Here is a 19988-nt window from a genome sequence, read left to right as displayed (position 1 = left end):
TCACCCCAGCCAGAAGGCAGGGCCTAGGGCGTCGGACTGTACATAAGCCCCAGTGGGTCCCGCAGCACGTGCCACTAGGGCCCACGCCCGGTCGGTGGTTGAACCGAAGGGTGGCCAGGTGAGGGCGCAGGGAGAGGAGCAGGCAGGCGCCGTCACCGGGATCCTGGCGACCGGGACGCTGGAAGCCCTGTTCCATGGACTCGGATTTCCACTGACAAAGCAAACACACGCACCCACTTCCCCACTCCGACCACGCTCTAGCACGTGCGGCCACTGTCCAGCCTGCCAGAGGCCACGGAGAGCGAGGCCACGCGGGCGCGCGCGGGTCCATATCGCGGACCCCCAACCCGAGGAGCCCCTGCAGCCTGGGGCCGCCAGGGCCGGGGCAGGAGCGGGACAAGCTTGCACCAGGACCCGCACTGCATGTTCCGGGCACGCGCTCTTTATTTCGGAATAAAACCCGGTATTTTGAGAATTTCTGCTTAAAGAGAACACTCTGGGAGTGCTTACGCACGCTGATGTCCTACATATGGCTTCTCTGTCAAACTGCGGCTGGCCCAGAGCCGGCAGGCAGAGTGGTGCTGGCACCGAGCAGTGTCACCGAGGCAGCCGGCGTGGGCCCTGGGGACTGCCTGCCTGGCCCGTGTAGAGGAAGGGGGCTCTCGCGTCCCTCTCCACAGCAGGCGAGACGCGGACGCCTCCGGGAGACATGGTCTGCAGGGCCCACGCCGCCATGGCATGGGCTGAGCAGTGCCCAGGGACTCGGCTCCCTGCACAGCGACCCTGCCGCGTCCGTCGGCGGTGCCAGGGCTGCGGCACACGGCACGGGCAGGTCCTACCCGGGCAGCGCTCGCCTCTGCAGCAGGTTCGATCAAGAAGGAAACCTTCAGACGTGGTGCTGGGCACCAGGTCGCTGGCCACAGGACGCGTCCACCCGGGAGGGGGAAGACCAGGGTCTCGGTCTCTACTTCCCCAGTGAAGCGCAACCTCCGCCCCCAGGCCCCTGCGGTCACACAAACATGCCAAGCACACGCGTGTCCATAAACGTGGGCTACACGTGGGCCACAGGGTCTCCGTGAGCCGCTCCTCCTGCTCGGTTTCCCACGATGCCTGTGGTGCTCTGACGCAGCCCCTGCTGGCGTCACAGGGAGACCTTGCTGTGCCGGCCGCCCCAGCAGCCCCGCCTGGCCGTCCTGGGCAGCGTGAGGCTGCTCCGGCTGCGCAGCGCCACCTGCTGGTCCACGGGGCTCTTCCTGCGCAGGATGAAGTCAAAATTCACTTGGGTGTTCATGGCGTAGAACACGTTCGCCGAGTCCGGGATCACCAGCTCTGCAAAGGAGAGGAGGGAGGCGCTCAGCGGCGGGGAGGGCGCACGGCCGGCCCATGCCCGCGGCCTCCGGGTGGTGAGTGGAGTGCGCACGCGCGGTCCCCACTCTGCCCCAACGCAGAGCTAGGCAGACGGCAGAGGCGCGCCCGCACACCAGCACGGCCTGTTGCACCTGCGAGTTGGGGAGGGCAGGGCCCAGGGCCCATGGCCCGGAACCGGCACATGCCCAGCAGGGCCCCGGGGCTGCCTGCCCGCCCGCCCACCCGCCCACGGCAGCGTGGTGCACCTCTATCTTCTGAGAGGAGCTGCACGAGCTCGTAGTCCTCGGCCGGCTCCGAGCCCAGGTTGTGCTTCAGCATGGCCCGCTGGATCACCGCGGGCGTCTTGTCCTGGCTCGTCAGCTGTGGGGACAGAGGCGGCTCCTGAGCGTGGCCGCACCGACGGACGGGCGGCTCCAGGCAGCTGCTCCACTCCAGAAGGAGACGGGCCGGGAGCTGTGGCGCACAGGGCTGAGCCGCCCCTGCCACGCGCCGGCCCTTATCCACGAGCTGGCTCAGGTCCCAGCCGCTCCACTTCTGACCCAGCTCCCGGCTGGAGCCCTGGCAAACGTGGTGAGAGACGGCCCCGGGCCTGCGCCCCTGCCACCCGCACGGGAAACTCGGCTAGAGCTCCGTGCTCCTGGCTCTGGCCGCAGCCCTGGCTGTCGTGGGCACTTGGGGAGCAGACCCTGTGACCCTCTGTCCGGAGCCGGGCCCTAGCCACCGCTGGGGCCTTCACAAAGCTTTCCTCTGGGCGTGTGACACGGTGCCTGCACGCCGTGAGTTCACATGAGAGGTCCCGCCCAGACCACGCAGACAGGCGTGATCACGATGTAGGATTCCGCCGTGACAGACTCGGCCGTGCTAGATCTGTCTGTTCTAGTACCACGTGTGCCAAACCATACCCCCAGGGCCACCGCCACGAGAGGCAGTGTGCAGGCTCCAGAGGCCACCAGGTCAGAACACACAGGCCGCTCCAAGCCGCCCGCAACAGCTGGTCTGCCGCCCGCGAGTGGCTGCTCACTGCCCGGACAGCACTTCCAGCCTGCGCGACCCCTCACCCTCAAGGAAGACCCAGATAACGGCGGGGAAGCAGCCTGCCAACGCCAGTGGCTGCAGGTGCAGTCAGCGACCCCGAGCCTGCCTCCACGGGCAGAGCCACCACACTGCCCGTCCTGAAAGGGTGACACCAGCCTTAGCAACTGTAACCACCTGCCTGTCCAACTGGAAAGGCAGGAAGGCCGAGAGCTCTCCCACCAGGCCTTCCTAACGCCCACGAGCGTGACCGGAGCAGACCACGGCCAGGAGCCGGACACTCAGTCCAGGTCTCCCCTGTAGGTGGCAGCCTCCCGAGCACCTGAGCCACCCGCTGCCCACTGGGGCTGCATCAGGAGGAGCCCACGTGGGACGTGAGCATCTTAACACCGCGCCAAACGCCAGCCCCAGTCTGAGCAATTCTTAACGTGTAAAACGACACATGCACTATTGATGTACACACCTGCACATATGTACCAGGAACACACCCCCGGCACTGCTGAGACACACACGTGTGCACACACCAGTAGCACACCCACAGGCACTGAGACACACACGTGTGCACATACACCAGTAGCACACCCACAGGCACTGCTCAGACACGTGTGCACACACACACCCCCGGCACTGCTGAGGCACACACGTGTGCACACACACACCCCAGGCACTGCTGAGGCACACATGTGTGCTCACCCACATCCCAGGCACTGCTGAGGCACACACGTGTGCACACACACCCCAGGCACTGCTGAGGCACACACGTGTGCACACACACCCCAGGCACTGCTGAGGCACACACGTGTGCACACACACCAGTAGCACACCCACAGGCACTGCTGAGACACATGTGCACACACACCCCAGGAAGTGCTGAGACACACGTGTGCACACACACCCCAGGCACAGCTGACACACACACGTGTGCACAAACACCCCAAGCACTGCTGAGGCACACACGTGTGCACACCCACCAGTAGCACACCCACAGGCACTGCTGAGACAGACACGTGTGCACAAACACCCCAAGCACTGCTGAGGCACACACGTGTGCACACACACCAGTAGCACACCCACAGGCACTGCTGAGACAAACACGTGTGCACACACACCCCAGGAAGTGCTGAGACACACACGTGTGCACACACACCAGTAGCACACCCGCAGGCACTGCTGAGACACATGTGCACACACACCCCAGGAAGTGCTGAGACTCACGTGTGCACACACACCCCAGGCACTGCTGAGACACACACGTGTGCACACATACCCCAGGCACAGCTGAGACACACACGTGTGCACAAACACCCCAAGCACTGCTGAGGCACACACGTGTGCACACACACCAGTAGCACACCCACAGGCACTGCTGAGACAGACACGTGTGCACAAACACCCCAAGCACTGCTGAGGCACACACGTGTGCACACACACCAGTAGCACACCCACAGGCACTGCTGAGACAAACACGTGTGCACACACACCCCAGGAAGTGCTGAGACACACACGTGTGCACACACACCAGTAGCACACCCGCAGGCACTGCTGAGACACATGTGCACACACACCCCAGGAAGTGCTGAGACTCACGTGTGCACACACACCCCAGGCACTGCTGAGACACACACGTGTGCACACATACCCCAGGCACAGCTGAGACACACACGTGTGCACAAACACCCCAAGCACTGCTGAGGCACACACGTGTGCACACACACCAGTAGCACACCCACAGGCACTGCTGAGACAGACACGTGCGCACAAACACCCCAAGCACTGCTGAGGCACACACGTGTGCACACACACCAGTAGCACACCCACAGGCACTGCTGAGACACACACGTGCACACACACCCCAGGAAGTGCTGAGACACACACGTGTGCACACACACCCCAGCACTGCTGAGACACACACGTGCACACACACCCCAGGAAGTGCTGAGACACACACGTGTGCACACACACCCCAGGCACTGCTGAGGCACATATGTGTGCTCACCCACATCCCAGGCACTGCTGAGGCACACACGTGTGCACACACACCCCAGGCACTGCTGAGGCACACACGTGTGCACACACACCCCAGGCACTGCTGAGGCACACGTGTGCACACACACCCCAGGCACTGCTGAGACACGTGTGCACACATACCCCAGGCACAGCTGAGACACACACGTGTGCACACACACCCCAGGCACTGCTGAGGCACACACGTGTGCACACACACCCCAGGCACTGCTGAGGCACACACGTGTGCACACACACCCCAGGCACTGCTGAGGCACACACGTGTGCACACACACACCCCAGGCACTACTGAAACGCACTCGTGTGCACACACACCCCAGGCACTGCTGAGGCACACACGTGTGCACACACACACCCCAGGCACTACTGAAACGCACTCGTGTGCACACACACCCCAGGCACTGCTGAGGCACACACGTGTGCACACACACACACCAGGCACTACTGAAACGCACTCGTGTGCACACACACCCCAGGCACTGCTGAGGCACACACGTGTGCACACACACACACCAGGCACTGCTGAGGTACACATGTGTGCACACATACCCCAGGCAGTGCTGCGGCACACACGTGTGCACACACACAAACCCCAAGCACTGCTGAGACACACACATGTGCACACACACCCCAGGCACTGCTGAGACACACACGTGTGCACACACAAACCCCAGGCACTGCTGAGGTACACATGTGTGCACACATGCCCCAGGCACAGCTGAGACACACGTGTGCACACACATGCGTGTGCACCCCATCACGCAGGGCCCTACCATGATGCTCTTGTACATGTTGCCGCGGCCGTCCTCCACGCTGACGCGGACGATGCAGGTGTCCTCGTTCTGCTGGTTGTACACAGGCGGCTGCCCCGTCGAGGTGATGGACGTCCCCGACACGGAGCGCCTGTGGGTCTTGGGGTTGCTGTTGCAGGACGCAGGGGACGACAGGGGGTTGGAGGGCGACATCCCTGAGGAACTTGTGTCCGTGGAGTGGACAGAGGAACACGAGGAGGACTGTGACAGCTGGAGGGGAAACGGGCAGGCGTGGTCACAAGGGCATGGGGGCCGGCAGACCCCACCTACTCCCCAGCCCGCAGGTGACACGCAGGGTGCCACGTTGTCCTGCTTCTCTGCGGGCCTCAGGGACGCTGACCAGCAGAGGGCAGCAGAGGGCCGCTCTGAGGTGCAGGGCACTGAAGACGCCCTGCGGCCAGAGCTCGGCGCCCGATCAGCTGCAGCCACGCCCCGCGGCCACGGAAGCCACCCTGACCCCTCGCTCAGGTTCTGCGACCAGGAGAGAAGGCTGTCGGAGGAGGCTCATACGTGCTAGAAAGGCCTGCAGAGGTCACCCAGGCAGAAGCTGGGCTCCGTGCACCGCGTCCCGTGCAGCGGGCAGGCACGGAGCCACAGCCTCCTGTGCTGGTGGACGGACACGGCGCCGCCACCGCGGCAGGCTGGCGCGACTGCTTCCCAACCGCTCACCGCCATCTCATTACAGAGACTGGCCCAGGGGACGCCGCCTGGGAGCGGCTCTGCCACCGTCCACATCGGCTGCAGGACAGGCAGGGGGAGTCTGCAGCCAGCGGCCTTCAGCCTCGCCTCCCGCCCGACACCACGCAGGGACGCCTCCGTCTCACCAGGAAGTCCTGCCCCCAGACCACTAGGTCCGCTCACTTTCTCAATTCTCAGTGCAGAAAACCACAGCCAGCTTGGGACGCTCCCAGCTCCGTGCCAGGAAATACTCGGGAAGTCGTGGAGAAACGAGGATTTCTCTGTCACCTTCCCTTCCCGCGGGACACGGCACGGGCTTTGGCTTCCGGCCCCTTGTCCTCCCCAGGCTGCCGACTCCGGCAGGCTGCGCCCCGGGGCCCTGCACTGTGCGGCTGCCCACTCCTGTGCTCCTGTCCCCGTGGGAATCCGCACAGTGGCCCAATGTGAGCGTGGTGGCTTTGCCCACTGCCCAAGGACTGGCTCCACCTTTGCGCCTCAGAAAGAGGACCGAGGACACTGGGCCAAGCTCTGCCCACCAGCTGCCCCTCCCACTCTGCGCACCGCCCCTCACCTGTGTGAGCTCAGCTCCCTTCCTGCCTGTAGACCCGCAGGTCAAGGCCAAAGGAGCAAACCCACCCGTTTCTGTGGGGAAGGGGCCCTGGGCCGAATGCAACGCTCCCGGCTCCTGACAAGCTTCCAAAATGCTGTGGGCCATGAGCCGGGAGCCGCGGCCCCTGCACGCCCACCTTTTTCTGAGGCTCATCAGGTGTGCCCACGGGAGTGAGGGGGCCCTCCTCGGCCTCCGAGGGGTTCGACTCGCAGGAAGACACGCTGGCCGAGTCCATGCTCTCTCCGGAGCTGCCGCTGGCCGTGCACTTGGGCTGCTCTTTGGTGGGCGTGGTACTGGCCATGATGTCAGGTCCCAGAAACAGCCTGCGGGGGGGAGACACGGCCGAGACTTGGGCTGTAGCCCCGGGGGCCCCACACGCCCAGCATTCTGTAAGTTCCTGCTTTCTCAGGAAAACAGTTTCCAGCAAAGAGGAGTGACTGTCCTACCCCAGCTGGCTTCGCCCAGCCTCCCAAGGACACACACTGCTTCGTGCGGGTCAGCGGCCACACCCGCCCCTTCCGGGCTCCCGGGGCTGGGCAGATGCTTTGGGCAGGGCTGAGATGCCGGCCTCCGTGTTGTTCCAGCCCTGACTCAGCAGGCGATGGCTCCAGAACTCGGGTTTCTGCCCCACGGGGGACCGAGATCTGGGCTCCTGGCTTTGCCCTAGGCCAGACCGACTATTGTAGGCATCTGGGGAGTGAACTTGAGGATGCAAGATCTCTGTCTCTTTACTTTTCAAATAAAATGAAAATGAATTTTTTTAAACAAAGAACACTGGGGAGGGCCGGCGCTGTGGCTTAATAGGCTAATCCTCCGCCTGCGGCGCCGGCACATGGGGTTCTAGTCCCGGTTGGGGCACCAGATTCTGTCCCGGTTGCCCCTCTTCCAGGCCAGCTCTCTGCTGTGGCCTGGGAGTGCAGTGGAGGATGGCCCAGGTCCTTGGGCCCTGCACCCCATGGGAGACCAGGAGAAGTACCTGGCTCCTGCCTTTGGATCAGCGCGGTGCGCCAGCCGCAGTGTGCCAGCCATGGCGGCCATTGGAGGGTGAACCAAAGGCAAAAAGGAAGACCTTTCTCTCTGTCTCTCTCTCTCACTGTCCACTCTGCCTGTCAAAAAAAGAACACGGAGGAGGAAGTCCCCTGTCCCGTCTGGTGAAGCCAGTGACCTACACCCTGCTCTGCAGAACAGCTCAGCAGAAGTGGCTGGAACTGCAGCTGAGCCTGCAAGCTGGCGAGGAAAGCCCGTGCAAGCCACAGGCCCGCAGGAACCGACGCGGGCTCGCCCTGCAGCTGCTGGGCTGGGGCGCAGAGCAGCGCCACAGGGCTCACAGGCGGGCTCCTGCTTCTGAAAGGGGTGTTCAGAACCCACACCCCTCACCCAGAGCCTCCCCTGGGCCAGACGGTGGCTACAGAAACACCTTCCCACTGGGCCACTCCCACTGCCAGCCCAGGCGCATCAGCAGAGCAGAGCAGAGCAGAGCAGCCGGGACTTGAGCAGGCGCTCCGCTGTGGACGCCAGCGCCATGCACCGCGGCTGAACCGCACTCCGCTGTGGACGCCAGTGCCGCGCACCGCGGCTGAACCGCGCTGCGACACCACCAGGCCCCCTCTGAGGTTCTTGTATAAAAATGGCTACGATCAAAGCACACAGTCTGAACAAACCATCTGCCTCCCCGACGTTTCAACTCCCACTGCACCTTCCTACCCTCTCCTCCTCCCCAAAGTTAACTTTCGTTAACTTCCACTAAAGTTAGACGGCAGAGGCTACACACGAGGCTCTCAGCCAGACTGGGGGTTTGAATCCGGCTCCTCCGGGGGCTGTCTGTGCCCGCGCTCCTGCCCTGTAGCACGGGGAGACAAGGACCTTCTCGTGGGTCACGCTGGGGAGCAGAGACATGTGTTGTTCCTTAAGCGTCCCTGGTCCCGGCCTCGGTTTGTCTAGCCGATCGGCGTGCACTGTCGGCCAGTGCAGCCAGCGAGGGTGGGAGGGGAGCAGCATAGGCGGTGGGGACAGCTGGTGCCAGGGCCCGGGCGGCACAAGCCTGGCGGCTGTGGCAGGGTGGGTCACGTGGGCCTGACCCTGTGCGAGGACTCTGGCTCCTCCGGACAGACCACTGGAGGTCTTCACATGGGTTGTGACGAGAGCCTGGTTCTGGGCTGGAGACAGCATGGCTGGGCGGGCCTTACAGGGTGGCTGACAGAGAAACCAGGGACGTGCTGTCCCTCCCTGGGCCTGGTGCCCTGCCGTGACCCTGTCCCCACACCCTGACGGGCTCTGGGCTGGAGACAGCATGGCTGGGCGGGCCTTACAGGGTGGCTGACAGAGAAACCAGGGACGCGCTGTCCCTCCCTGGGCCTGGTGCCCCGCCGTGACCCCGTCCCCACACCCTGACGGCACTCACAAGCTCAGCCTCTTCACCATGCTCTTCCGGGGCTTGGGCGAGGTGGTGCTGGCCTCGGCGGGCGCTTCAACCTCACACGAGAGGGCGTAGCTGGGGGGAGAAGGGCGCTCGTGAGGCCAGACGTCAACCCCGGCCGCCTCCCGGCATGGGGACCCTCGTGTGCGGTGCTCCTGCCACGGCTGCGGCCGGGCTCACCTGCGGCCTGGCCCAGCCAGCTACTGCGTCCTAACCGCTAACACCCCCAAGCACTTCCACTAAGACGCGCTGGCCAATCAGAATCCCTGTGCGTCTCAGAGACACAGCTGCCACAGAGCTCCTGCTTGGGCTCCACAGCGGTGACCAGAGTGACCACGGGCTGGGCTCCACAGCGGTGACCAGAGTGACCACGGGCTGGGCTCCACAGCGGTGACCAGAGAGTGACCACGGGCTGGGCTCTGATGGCAGTGACCAGAGTGACCACGGGCTGGGCTCCACAGCAGTGACCAGAGTGACCACGGGCTGGGCTCTGATGGCAGTGACCAGAGTGACCACGGGCTGGGCTCTGATGGCAGTGACCAGAGTGACCACGGGCTGGGCTCCACAGCAGTGACCAGAGAGTGACCACGGGCTGGGCTCCACAGCAGTGACCAGAGAGTGACCACGGGCTGGGCTCCACAGCGGTGACCAGAGAGTGACCACGGGCTGGGCTCCACAGCGGTGACCAGAGTGACCACCGGGCTGGGCCCTGATGGCAGTGACCAGAGTGACCACGGGCTGGGCTCTGATGGCAGTGACCAGAGTGACCACGGGCTGGGCTCCACAGCAGTGACCAGAGAGTGACCACGGGCTGGGCTCTGATGGCAGTGACCGTGGACAGAGAGTGACCACCGGGCTGGGCTCTGATGGCAGTGACCATGGACAGAGAGTGACCACCGGGCTGGGCTCTGATGGCAGTGACCGTGGACAGAGAGTGACCACCGGGCTGGGCTCTGATGGCAGTGACCATGGACAGAGAGTGACCACCGGGCTGGGCTCTGATGGCAGTGACCGTGGACAGAGAGTGACCACCGGGCTGGGCTCTGATGGCAGTGACCATGGACAGAGAGTGACTACCCGGCTGGGCTCTGACGGCAGTGACCGTGGACAGAGAGTGACTGCCCGGCTGGGCTCTGATGGCAGTGACTGTGGACAGAGAGTGACCACCAGGCTGGGCTCTGATGGCAGTGACCATGGACAGAGAGTGACCACCGGGCTGGGCTCCACAGCAGTGACCAGAGAGTGACCACGGGCTGGGCTCTGATGGCAGTGACCGTGGACAGAGAGTGACCACCGGGCTGGGCTCTGATGGCAGTGACCGTGGACAGAGAGTGACCACCGGGCTGGGCTCCAACGGCAGTGATCATAGAGGAACACCGGGCTGGGCTCTGACGGCAGTGACCGTGGACAGAGAGTGACTGCCCGGCTGGGCTCTGATGGCAGTGACTGTGGACAGAGAGTGACCACCAGGCTGGGCTCTGATGGCAGTGACCATGGACAGAGAGTGACCACCGGGCTGGGCTCTGATGGCAGTGACCAGAGAGTGACCACCGGGCTGGGCTCTGATGGCAGTGACCGTGGACAGAGAGTGACCACCGGGCTGGGCTCTGATGGCAGTGACCGTGGACAGAGAGTGACCACCGGGCTGGGCTCTGATGGCAGTGACCGTAGAGAGAATGACCACCGGGCTGGGCTCCAACGGCAGTGATCATAGAGGAACACCGGGCTGGGCTCTGATGGCAGTGACCGTGGACAGAGAGTGACTACCCGGCTGGGCTCTGATGGCAGTGACTGTAGAGAGAGTGACCACCGGGCTGGGCTCTGATGGCAGTGACCGTGGACAGAGAGTGACCACCGGGCTGGGCTCTGATGGCAGTGACCGTGGACAGAGAGTGACCACCGGGCTGGGCTCTGATGGCAGTGACCGTGGACAGAGAGTGACCACCGGGCTGGGCTCTGATGGCAGTGACCGTGGACAGAGAGTGACCACCGGGCTGGGCTCTGATGGCAGTGACCGTGGACAGAGAGTGACCACCGGGCTGGGCTCTGATGGCAGTGACCGTGGACAGAGAGCGACTGCCCGGCTGGGCTGAGCTCGCAGGGCTCTGACTCAACACGTGCCCTACGACTCAGCTCCTTTTCCCCGTCACTTGAAAGTGCAGAAATACTGCCGGACGGGCCTAGGCCCGGCCACCCTGAAGAAACTCAACCCTGCGTCTGCAACGTCCCCTCCAGTTCTTCCGGTAACCTCTCTCTCCTCCCCAGCCCAGCTTAGATGGCAACGCCTCTGTGTACCCCCAGCACCCTGTCCGTGGCACAGGCTGTGAGGTGCTGCGGGGCCCCTGGGAGCCACTCGGCCAGCTACAGCCACAGCCACAGCCAAGGCCCTGCCCCTGCCGCTCTCCCAAGTGCACCATGTGCAAGCCCCGCCCACAGACAGCAGCCGCCTTGCTCAGCACCTCTGATGCCCCCGGGAGATCTTCAGGGCCGAGAGCCTGGCAGCCCCCCGCCCCGCCCCACCCTGCCCTGCCCCGCAGGCCGCTCACCTCTCCTCCTCCGTGAGCAGCCGCTGCCCCTGGAACCAGCGGATGAACCTGGGGTCGGGGCTCATGCAGTAGCTGTTGCAGGCCGACTGCAGCAGCTTGATCTGGGCGATGACTTCAAACTCCTGAGGCCGAGGGCACACGGGCACGGGGTGAACGCCAAGGCCGGTGCCGAGCGGCCTAGTGCCTGGCCCCGGACCTCTGCCCCTTTCTCTCTGACACGAGCGAGAAAGCCACCGCCTGTGCCGCCCCTGCACCTCGCGAAATGTGACAAGCAGACAGCGACGCCCCGTGCACAGACCAGGCCCCGCGACTGGAGGGCTCGGCTTTCCCGGGGCCAGGCCCACACACAGGAGTGGGTGTGGCTCTGTGGGAAATCACCCCCACTGCCTCAGTGGCTCCCGCGCCACTGCAGCCACGGCAGTGCCAGGCACAGGCTCAGGGCCGCAAGGGGTCTCACCCACCACCAAGGAGGGGCTGTCACCAGGGTAACTCAGCTGCAGTGATAATATGCTTCACTTCCTGCCCAGGAGGTGGGGGGAGGAGGGGATGGGGTGGGGGAGGAAGGGAGGAGGGGAGGGGGAGGAGGGGGGAAGGGGAGGGGGTGGGGGAAGGAAGGGGTAGGGGGAGGACAGGAGGAGGGAGGGTAGGAGGATAGGAGGGTAGGAAGGGAGGTGGAGGGGGGAGGAGGGAGGAGGGGAGGGCAGGAGGAGGGGAGGATAGGAAGGGAGAGGGAGGAGGGGGGAGAGGAGGAGGGGAAGGGAGGGGGAAGGAAGGAGGTAGGAGAGGAGGGGAGAGGAGGGGAGAGAAGAGGAGGAGGAAGGGAGGAGGGGAGGGGGAGGGGAAGGAGGGAAGGAAGGGGGAGTGGGTTAGGGGAGGGGAGAGGAGGGGAGGGGGACTGGGGGTGGAGGAAGAGGGGAGGGAGAAGGATAGGAGGGGAGGGGGAGAGGGGGAGGAGGGGAGAGGAGGGGAGGGGGACAGGGGAGGGGAGGAGGAGAGGGCAGGAGGAGGGGAGGGCAGGAAGGGAGGGGAGGAGGGGGAGGAAGGAGGAGGGGGGAGGAAGGAGGAGGAGGGGAGAAGGGGAAGGGAAAGGAAGGGGGAGAGAAGGAGGTAGGAGGGTAGTGGAGCTGAGTGGGGAAGGGAGGAAGGAGGGGGCAGGGGGAGTGGGAGGAGGGGAGGAAAGGGAAGGGGAGGAGGGGCAGGGAGGGAAGAGGGCAGGGGGGCAGGGTGGGAGGAGGGGAGGGGAGGAAGGGCAGGGAGGGAAGAGGGCAGGGGGGCAGAGTGGGAGGAGGGGAGGGGAGGAGGGGAGCAGAGGCAGGGCGGTAGGTGCTCCCCGTGGTCCCTGAATTCTGGTGTCCTGGCCCCGGAGTGGAGGCTGAGACGCCCTCCTGGGCGCACAGGAAGCGCCCCCTACGGGGGTCCAGCGTGTGTGTCCAGCAGGGGCTACCCCATGCTTCCTGTGCCCACTTCTGCCACCTGGTCACGCCCCGGGAGAACACAAGAGCAAGCGTGGGCCCAGGCCCCCACTCACCCTTCTCCGCTTCTCAAAGTTGATCAGGCCGCCCTGCGAAAAACAGCAACAGTGAACACGGTGCCCACCAGGCGGCCACGGCCCTGTGCTGCCACAGGCCACGTGGCCACGGATCAGACGGAGCTCTCACGGGCACAGGCGCTGCACTGTGGCCTCGGGAAGGGAGGACCACTTCACAGCACAGGGCAGGCAGGCTGCCTGGACCCCCTGAGGCAGCAGCGGGCATCGCAAACGGAGTCAGTGTCTCACGCCCATTTTCCACGTGGCCAGGGCCTCACTGGGAGCCTGTCAGAGGGGGCCTCCTCCACACAGCTCCGTGCAAACTTCAAACTCGGTCCTTACCCCAACTGCCTCTCCCAGCACCAGGGTCACGGCCCCAGGCTCCCCACCCCGATGGCCGTTCCCACAACGTGCTGAAACCACAAACGTGGACAGACAACAGGGCCTGGGGAACGCAGAGCCGCTGCAGAGGCGGAATGCCAGCCACCCCAGGAGACCGAGCAGTCCCCAAAGCTCACTTCAAATCCCAGCCTTGTCCACTCAGTGCTTTGTCACTGTCACGGACAAGGAGGAAGAGGGGGCGGGCCAAGAACCCCAGGGCAGGTGGCAATTAAAAAAAAAAAAAAAAACTGATGTCACTGGGGATCCGCAACCCTGGCCGGGCCCCTTCTCGGCCAAGGAGGCGGTCAGGGCTCATCACGCCTGCCCTCCATCCACTGCACCTGAGGACCTGCTCGAACCACTGCTGCCCAGGCGTCCTCGTCACATACTCTCACGTGGCCATGACCGTGACCCGTACTAGGACCCTGCCCGCTTGGGCAGCCACACCTCCCACAGTGTCCAGCCACATCCTGCTCTTTCCTGCCACGGTCTGTGTGTCTCCCAGCACTCAGCAGAGGGCAGAGGCAAGCCAGGTGCCCCCCACCCTGCCCGAGCTCACCTCAATGTGGTCCTGCAGGGCAGTGTCCAACATGGTGAGGTCGGTCAGGAAGGTGCCCAGGTAGGGCACAGTCCCCTGCATGACGCCCTGAGGGGCAATCAGAGAACAGCCAGGGTCAGCACGCACGAGGCCCGAGGCCTAACTGGAGGCCACAGGTGCTGAGCTGCACAAATGAATTCTCCAGCTCCTACGCAGGTGGGACAGGGGCTGCACACACGACCTCAGGCCAAACTTCCAAAGTCACGGAGATCACACACAGGCCCGAGCACAGCACAGCACGGCTCAGGGAGTGGCCGTGGCCCCTGCAGGGTATCCACCGTCAGAGTGGAGGAGGGGCAGCGAGTGGTCACATGCCAGCTCAGGCCACCACGCCCCATGCACCGCCACCAGCAAGGCCACTAACTGAAACCTGGTGGCCTCCGTGTCCCACTGCTGAAGACGGAGATGCCGAATGCTGGCACCGGCAGGGCCGTCACAGGATCCCCACGCACACTTCCCCAAGAGCAGACTTGTGTTCTACAACTGCCCTCTGAGGGCAGTGGGGCCTCACAGGGCCCGAGGGGAAGGGGCGGGGCCTCGAGCAGCGCCGTCAGCAGCCCCAGGCCCCCTCCAACGTGGGCATCGCCGGGTCCTCACCTGAAGCTCCTGTTCTTTTCGCTAACAGCTATTTTACACTTGTCTTTGCACAACCACAAAAGCCAGAAACGCCTGTGTGCCTGTGGGAGGAGGCGGCGAGGGGTGCCCCGCGCAGTCCCGCTCATGCTCCCTCCCCTGAGGAGCAGCCAAGGCCACCTGCAGCAGGGCGAGCGCCGAGTCCAGGCCATGAAGCCCCTGAGCGACTGAGGAGACAGGGACGGGGGTCCTGGCAGCTCTCAGGCCATGCGGGGGTGACAGGGCTGCGCGAGCCGGGTCGGGGAGAGGGAGTAGGGCACAGGAGGAGCCCCCAAAGGCCCTGGCGAGCAGGAGGGACCCACCATGTCTTTCTGGAGCTGCAGCCGCCGCTGGCTACGCTTCTGGTTCTCTTTCACGCTGCTGTCCAGGTTGGCGAACTTGGAGGTTCCCTCCTAGGAAGGAGCACACAGAGGGGCTGGTGGCCACATGTCCTAGAGGCCTCCGCTCGTCCCCTTCCCTGTGCCAAGGGCCTGCTTTGCAACTGCCGGCCTGGATGCGCAAGCACAGACCCTCGTGCACTGTGACAGCCCAGGCCCCGGCCCCGCACGGTGCAACTGACACAGCCCAGGCCCAGGCCCCGCACGGCGTCCCTGACATAGCCCAGGCCCAGGCCCCGCACGGCGTCCCTGACACAGCCCAGGCCCAGGCCCCGCACGGTGTCCCTGACACAGCCCAGGCCCCGCACGTTGTCACTGACACAGCCCAGGCCCCGCACGGCGTCCCTGACACAGCCCAGGCCCAGGCCCCGCACGGCGTCCCTGACACAGCACAGGCCCAGGCCCCGCACGGCGTCCCTGACATAGCCCAGGCTCAGGCCCTACATGGCATCACTGACACAGCCCAGGCCCAGGCCCCGCACGGTGTCCCTGACACAGCCCAGGCCCCGCACGGCGTCCCTGACACAGCCCAGGCCCAGGCCCCGCACGGCGTCCCTGACACAGCCCAGGCCCAGGCCCCGCACGGCGTCCCTGACACAGCCCAGGCTCAGGCCCTACATGGCATCACTGACACAGCCCAGGCCCAGGCCCCGCACGGTGTCCCTGACACAGCCCAGGCCCCGCACGTTGTCACTGACACAGCCCAGGCCCTGCACGGCATCCCTGACACAGCCCAGGCCCTGCACAGCGTCCCTGTGACAGCCCAGGCCCCGCCTGGCGTCACTGTGAAAACCCAGGCCCCACACGGCGTCCCTGTGACAGCCCAGGCCCAGCACGGCATCACTGTGCCTGGCGTCACTGTGCCCAGCCTGGGCCCCGCACGGGCACGGTTTCGCCATCTTGGCCCTGTGAGAGAGATGGCCCTGTCCTGGGGGTGTCTGAGGCCAGCTCACGTCTCTCTGCGTCCCCTGTGTGGGGCTCACAGCCAGCCCCATCCCCTCCTGGCACCTGCACCAGCTCACTTCTCCATGGGACTCCCAGGGAGCTACTGCTTGGCGACTTTCCCAAGACCACCAAGAGCAGTCTGCCACAGAGACGTCCCCCCTGCTCCCGACGCGATGGCCCAGAGGTGTGGCATGCGGAGGTGACCGACAGGTTCAACGCAGCAGCAGGGGCCACGAGAGAGGGCTTCCTGAGGACACGCTCTGCACGGGGAGGAGAGGAGGACCTGGGGAGGGCCCACGGGCGCAGTGACTGCCGTGCCCCGAGGGGTGCGGGGAACGCACTGCAGGCCCCCTGCCCCTCCTCTGAGACCTGCTGGAACCCCCACCCACTGCACCTGCGCCTTCCATGCTTTCCTTTCCTGCCCCGTCCTCAACCTCCACGCAGATCCCTGGAACCTTCCAGGAGCTCCCGTGCGGCAGTGTCCAGCCATCCTCCTGCCCTCCTGTGCCCACGCTCTCCTGGTCCTCCTCTCCCTTCCGCCACGGCTACCGTGTTGTGTTGTGCTGCACTCGCACCCGTGGAGACCCTCGCCAGTCCCCACGTCCTCTCTCCCTCCCGCGGGGGCAGAGCTGTGCCCTGCCACCGCCCCAGCACGATGGGCCCAGGGCTCAGAACTCTCGTCTTCTACCAGCTCTGGGAGGGCCTCGCCCGCCGGCACTGGAGACGGCACGGCTCCAACATCTCCTGCTCCAGTTCGCCTGTGACAGCTTACGGAGCACAACTACACATCCACCTGTCTCCAGCAGCCATGTCTGGGGGCTCCCGGGGAGTTGTCTACGTCGGTTCAGCCGGAACTGAGTCACCAAGAGCCATGAGAAGCAGGATTTTTTTTTTTTTTTGAAAGGCAGAGTGGACAGTGAGAGAGAGAGAGACAGAGAGAAAGGTCTTCCTTTGCCGTTGGTTCACCCTCCAATGGCCGCTGCGGCCGGCGCACCGCGCTGATCTGAAGCCAGGAGCCAGGTGATTCTCCTGGTCTCCCACGGGGAGACTTGGAGCACTTGGGAGCACTTGGGCCATCCTCCACTGCCTTCCCAGGACACAGCAGAGAGCTGGCTTGGAAGAGGGGCAACCGGGACAGAATCCGGCGCCCCGACCAGGACTAGAACCCCGTGTGCCGGCGCCGCAAGGCAGAGGATTAGCCTAGTGAGCCGCGGCGCCGGCCAAGAAGAAAGATTTCTTGTGGTTTTAAAGTCACAGCCCCCAGTCACTGCTGACGATCATCTGTGAGAAACCTAAGGACTGAGACATCGCTCCCTGACAGTGAAGAGGAAAAGCAGAGGCGGCACGCTGCCCCTGCCCAGCTGCGGAAGGCAGGCTGGACCCCGGAGCAGCGGCAGCAAAGCAGCGTGCAGACCCAGCAGGGGCAGGGCCGGGAGGCCGCCTCGTGCTTCTGGAACCTCGGTGCCCCGGGGCCACGCCTCACTCCATCCTGCGAACCTGTAACCACACACTTCGCACGAAGAGCAGTCAACAGAGAGGACGAGCGCCCAAAGCGCGCCAGCGACGCCCCCACGGGGCTGCTCCACCAAGCCTGTCAGTTCTCGGGAATTTGAGCCACACAGGAGAAAGGCAACTCCGTGTTCTGGGGTGCACGTGTGCCCCAAGGTTTAGGGGGGCCTGTCTGCATGGCTTTGCTCCTCGGCTCTGGCAGCAGCTGCACAGGGTTCACCTTACCTGCAGGGAAGCACGACCCAGGGCCGCCGTGCTCTGTGCACGTGGCTGCGGCCAGCCTGGCTTCACACTGTGGACAGGAGGACCACCAGGCTACCTCCTTCCACCTGGAGTCTGTAAGTCCAGGGAGACGGGAAGCAGCGAGGAGTGCGGTCCCCACACTGACCCGTCAGCGCCCCGTCAGGTCGCCTGGACCCGAAGTCGGACGCCAGGACAAGCTGCCTGTGCACCTCGCCTGCTGCAGGGCCGCGGTGGGCGCACCGCGGCGTCACGGCAGCAAGGGGAGCTGGCACGCCGACGCTCGCTCCGGGCCTCGGGGACACCAAAGCAACAGAGACGCCCCAGGAGGCCTCCAGGCCGCAGAGACGTGGGCAGGCGCAGGACAGAGGAGCACAGGGGACCTGGGGGACCAGGGAAGCCGGGTCCACACTGAGTCGTGCAGCTGAGCGACTGGGAGGGCGCAGCAGACACGCGCGGGGGTGCTAGCCTCGACGTCCACTCCTCCCCACTCTCCTGAGCGCGCCACGCGCTGGGCACGCCTGGGCGGGATGGGGACCCTCACATCTGCACAGAGCCTGCAAGCTTTGCTGTGCTCCGTCTCCAGAGCACTCTGAGGTCAGGAGCGCAAGGCTGGGGTCTCCAGTTACAGACGCAGAAGGAAGACAAGAGCCGCGTCTTCCAGTTGTCCAGGCAGGGCCACCCCTGCCCCCAGGGAGGGGAGGGGGCACACGGCTGCATAACTGCCTGCCTTCCCACCGCCCCCCGTCGTGGGACACAACCACAGAACGGCTTCTCTGTGGCCCGCAGGAGGCCCTCCATCGCGGAGACGGGAGACGTGGGGTCGGTGCAGCACTGGGCACGTGGGTGGGCCCCAGCCCTGCTGGAGTCCTGACTGACCCTCTCTGTCAAGCTCCCCCGAGACGCCCCGCTTCCCTCTCAAGGGCTCAGAAGAAACAGCCTGTGCCTAAGTCACGAGGGCAGGCGGAGCCACGTGTCAGCTCTACCACCCACGACGCAGGTTCCTCAGGGCACGCAACAGCCACTTCACAGAGGCTGTGGAGCCGCTGGCCTGGGCCAGCTCCCATGCCTGGCCCCAGCCTGTGGTCTCTGTCTTTGTGTCCCACTTACCACCTGGACGGCAAACCCCCGGCTCGCTGCCTTCTAGAGGCAGGGCTCAGCAGCAGCCTGGCCCGATGCAGGGCGTGGCGTCGTGGCCGTGGCCTCCTCGCCCTGCGGAGCACAGCACTGCACGCCTGAACTCCAGTGTCAACGTCGGGCGGGCCGCAGAGGAGAGCAATGGACTTGGAAGTCTCAGCGACGGCGCGAGCCAAGGGGCCGCTGAGCCCCGCATGGCCCCCGCGTGGCCCTCCCGAGCCTCACCTTCATCAGCAGCTCCCGGCTGGTCAAGTGGTTGTTGTGGTCTGAGAAGATGTCCGAGAGCTCCTCCAGCATCAGCACGCGGTCCCTGCGAGGGAGACGAGGTGCACGGTCACCCGCCGCCCCGGGGACAGGTGCCAGGGCACGGGGCTGACCCAGAGGTTCTCCAGGGCTGCTTCTGTCTGCAAAGCGGGCACAGCCGCCGTGAGCAGCACAGCAGCCTGGCGCGCTGTGCTCACAGAAAAGACCGAGCTGTGCGGTGAGGTGAGAACCGTCAACCACACCCAGCCCCAGCCGCAGCCCAGCAGGACCCCACAGGTGGCCCGAGGCCAGTGTCCCTGCCCTGAGAGCCAGAGCAGACGCTGCAGCCAACGGGGTGCGACTGACCCCACTTGCAGGGCCAGCCTGGGCTAGCTCACGGCCTCCTGCCTTCCATCTCCTTGTGCAGTGCAGGTGCCACGGCCCCGTGCAGGCGCCAGCCCGTGCCTCGGTGAATGAGTCAGCGTCTGCACCATCACCTGTCTGCTCACACTAGGACAGCGGCAGCCCCACACGGAGAAGGCAGCGAGACAAGCAGGCGTGAGACAGCTTCGGCAGGGGCTGTGGGAGCCTCTCCACCACGGGGGGACCCCTCTGGGGCAGCCGGCTGGCAGGAGACAAGCCGCGCTCGCCTCGCACGGAGACAGCTTTGCTTGCTTTCTACAGAGTTTAGGAACAGGCCAGGCAGACCAAGGCACAAGTCCAGGCACTTAACTTGTGCTTCTCCCTCCAACGCGCGGGGGCAGCAGCCTCAGGCTGGCCAAGTGGCTCCATCATGGTCTCCCTGCCAGCCCCAAAGAAAGGCCGGCAGGACCACTGCTCTCGCGGCCAGAAGCGGCCACATCTGAGCCAGGCTCTATCTTACACCTGCCCATCCCTTGGGTCTCGATGC

General features: G+C 65.1%; 1 protein-coding gene across 10 annotated transcripts in view; it reads right to left on the bottom strand.

The window, feature by feature from the left end:
• Positions 1-420: 420 nt before the first annotated feature.
• Positions 421-19988, bottom strand: part of RGL1 (ral guanine nucleotide dissociation stimulator like 1) — a 197367-nt gene continuing 177799 nt past the window's right edge. For 8 of the 10 annotated variants that reach the window (XM_070055004.1, XM_070055002.1, XM_070055001.1 and 5 more), the window contains 10 exons: positions 19061-19145; positions 14930-15019; positions 13956-14042; positions 13016-13048; positions 11488-11609; positions 8927-9016; positions 6662-6848; positions 5199-5447; positions 1614-1728; positions 421-1329 (listed from right to left, as the gene is read on the bottom strand). In XM_070055004.1, the coding sequence (XP_069911105.1) occupies positions 1142-1329; positions 1614-1728; positions 5199-5447; positions 6662-6848; positions 8927-9016; positions 11488-11609; positions 13016-13048; positions 13956-14042; positions 14930-15019; positions 19061-19145 (1246 nt within the window). In that variant the 3' untranslated portion in view covers positions 421-1141. The remainder of the gene's footprint in view (positions 1330-1613; positions 1729-5198; positions 5448-6661; positions 6849-8926; positions 9017-11487; positions 11610-13015; positions 13049-13955; positions 14043-14929; positions 15020-19060; positions 19146-19988) is intronic. The other 2 variants (XM_070054998.1, XM_070055006.1) reach the window with 1 other exon arrangement.

The sequence above is a fragment of the Oryctolagus cuniculus genome, chromosome 13 (assembly GCF_964237555.1).
Source record: "Oryctolagus cuniculus chromosome 13, mOryCun1.1, whole genome shotgun sequence".
In the NCBI taxonomy this organism is placed as follows: Eukaryota; Metazoa; Chordata; class Mammalia; order Lagomorpha; family Leporidae; genus Oryctolagus; species Oryctolagus cuniculus.
Note: the sequence above shows the minus strand (reverse complement) of the source record. Positions and strands in the feature narration are given on the sequence as shown.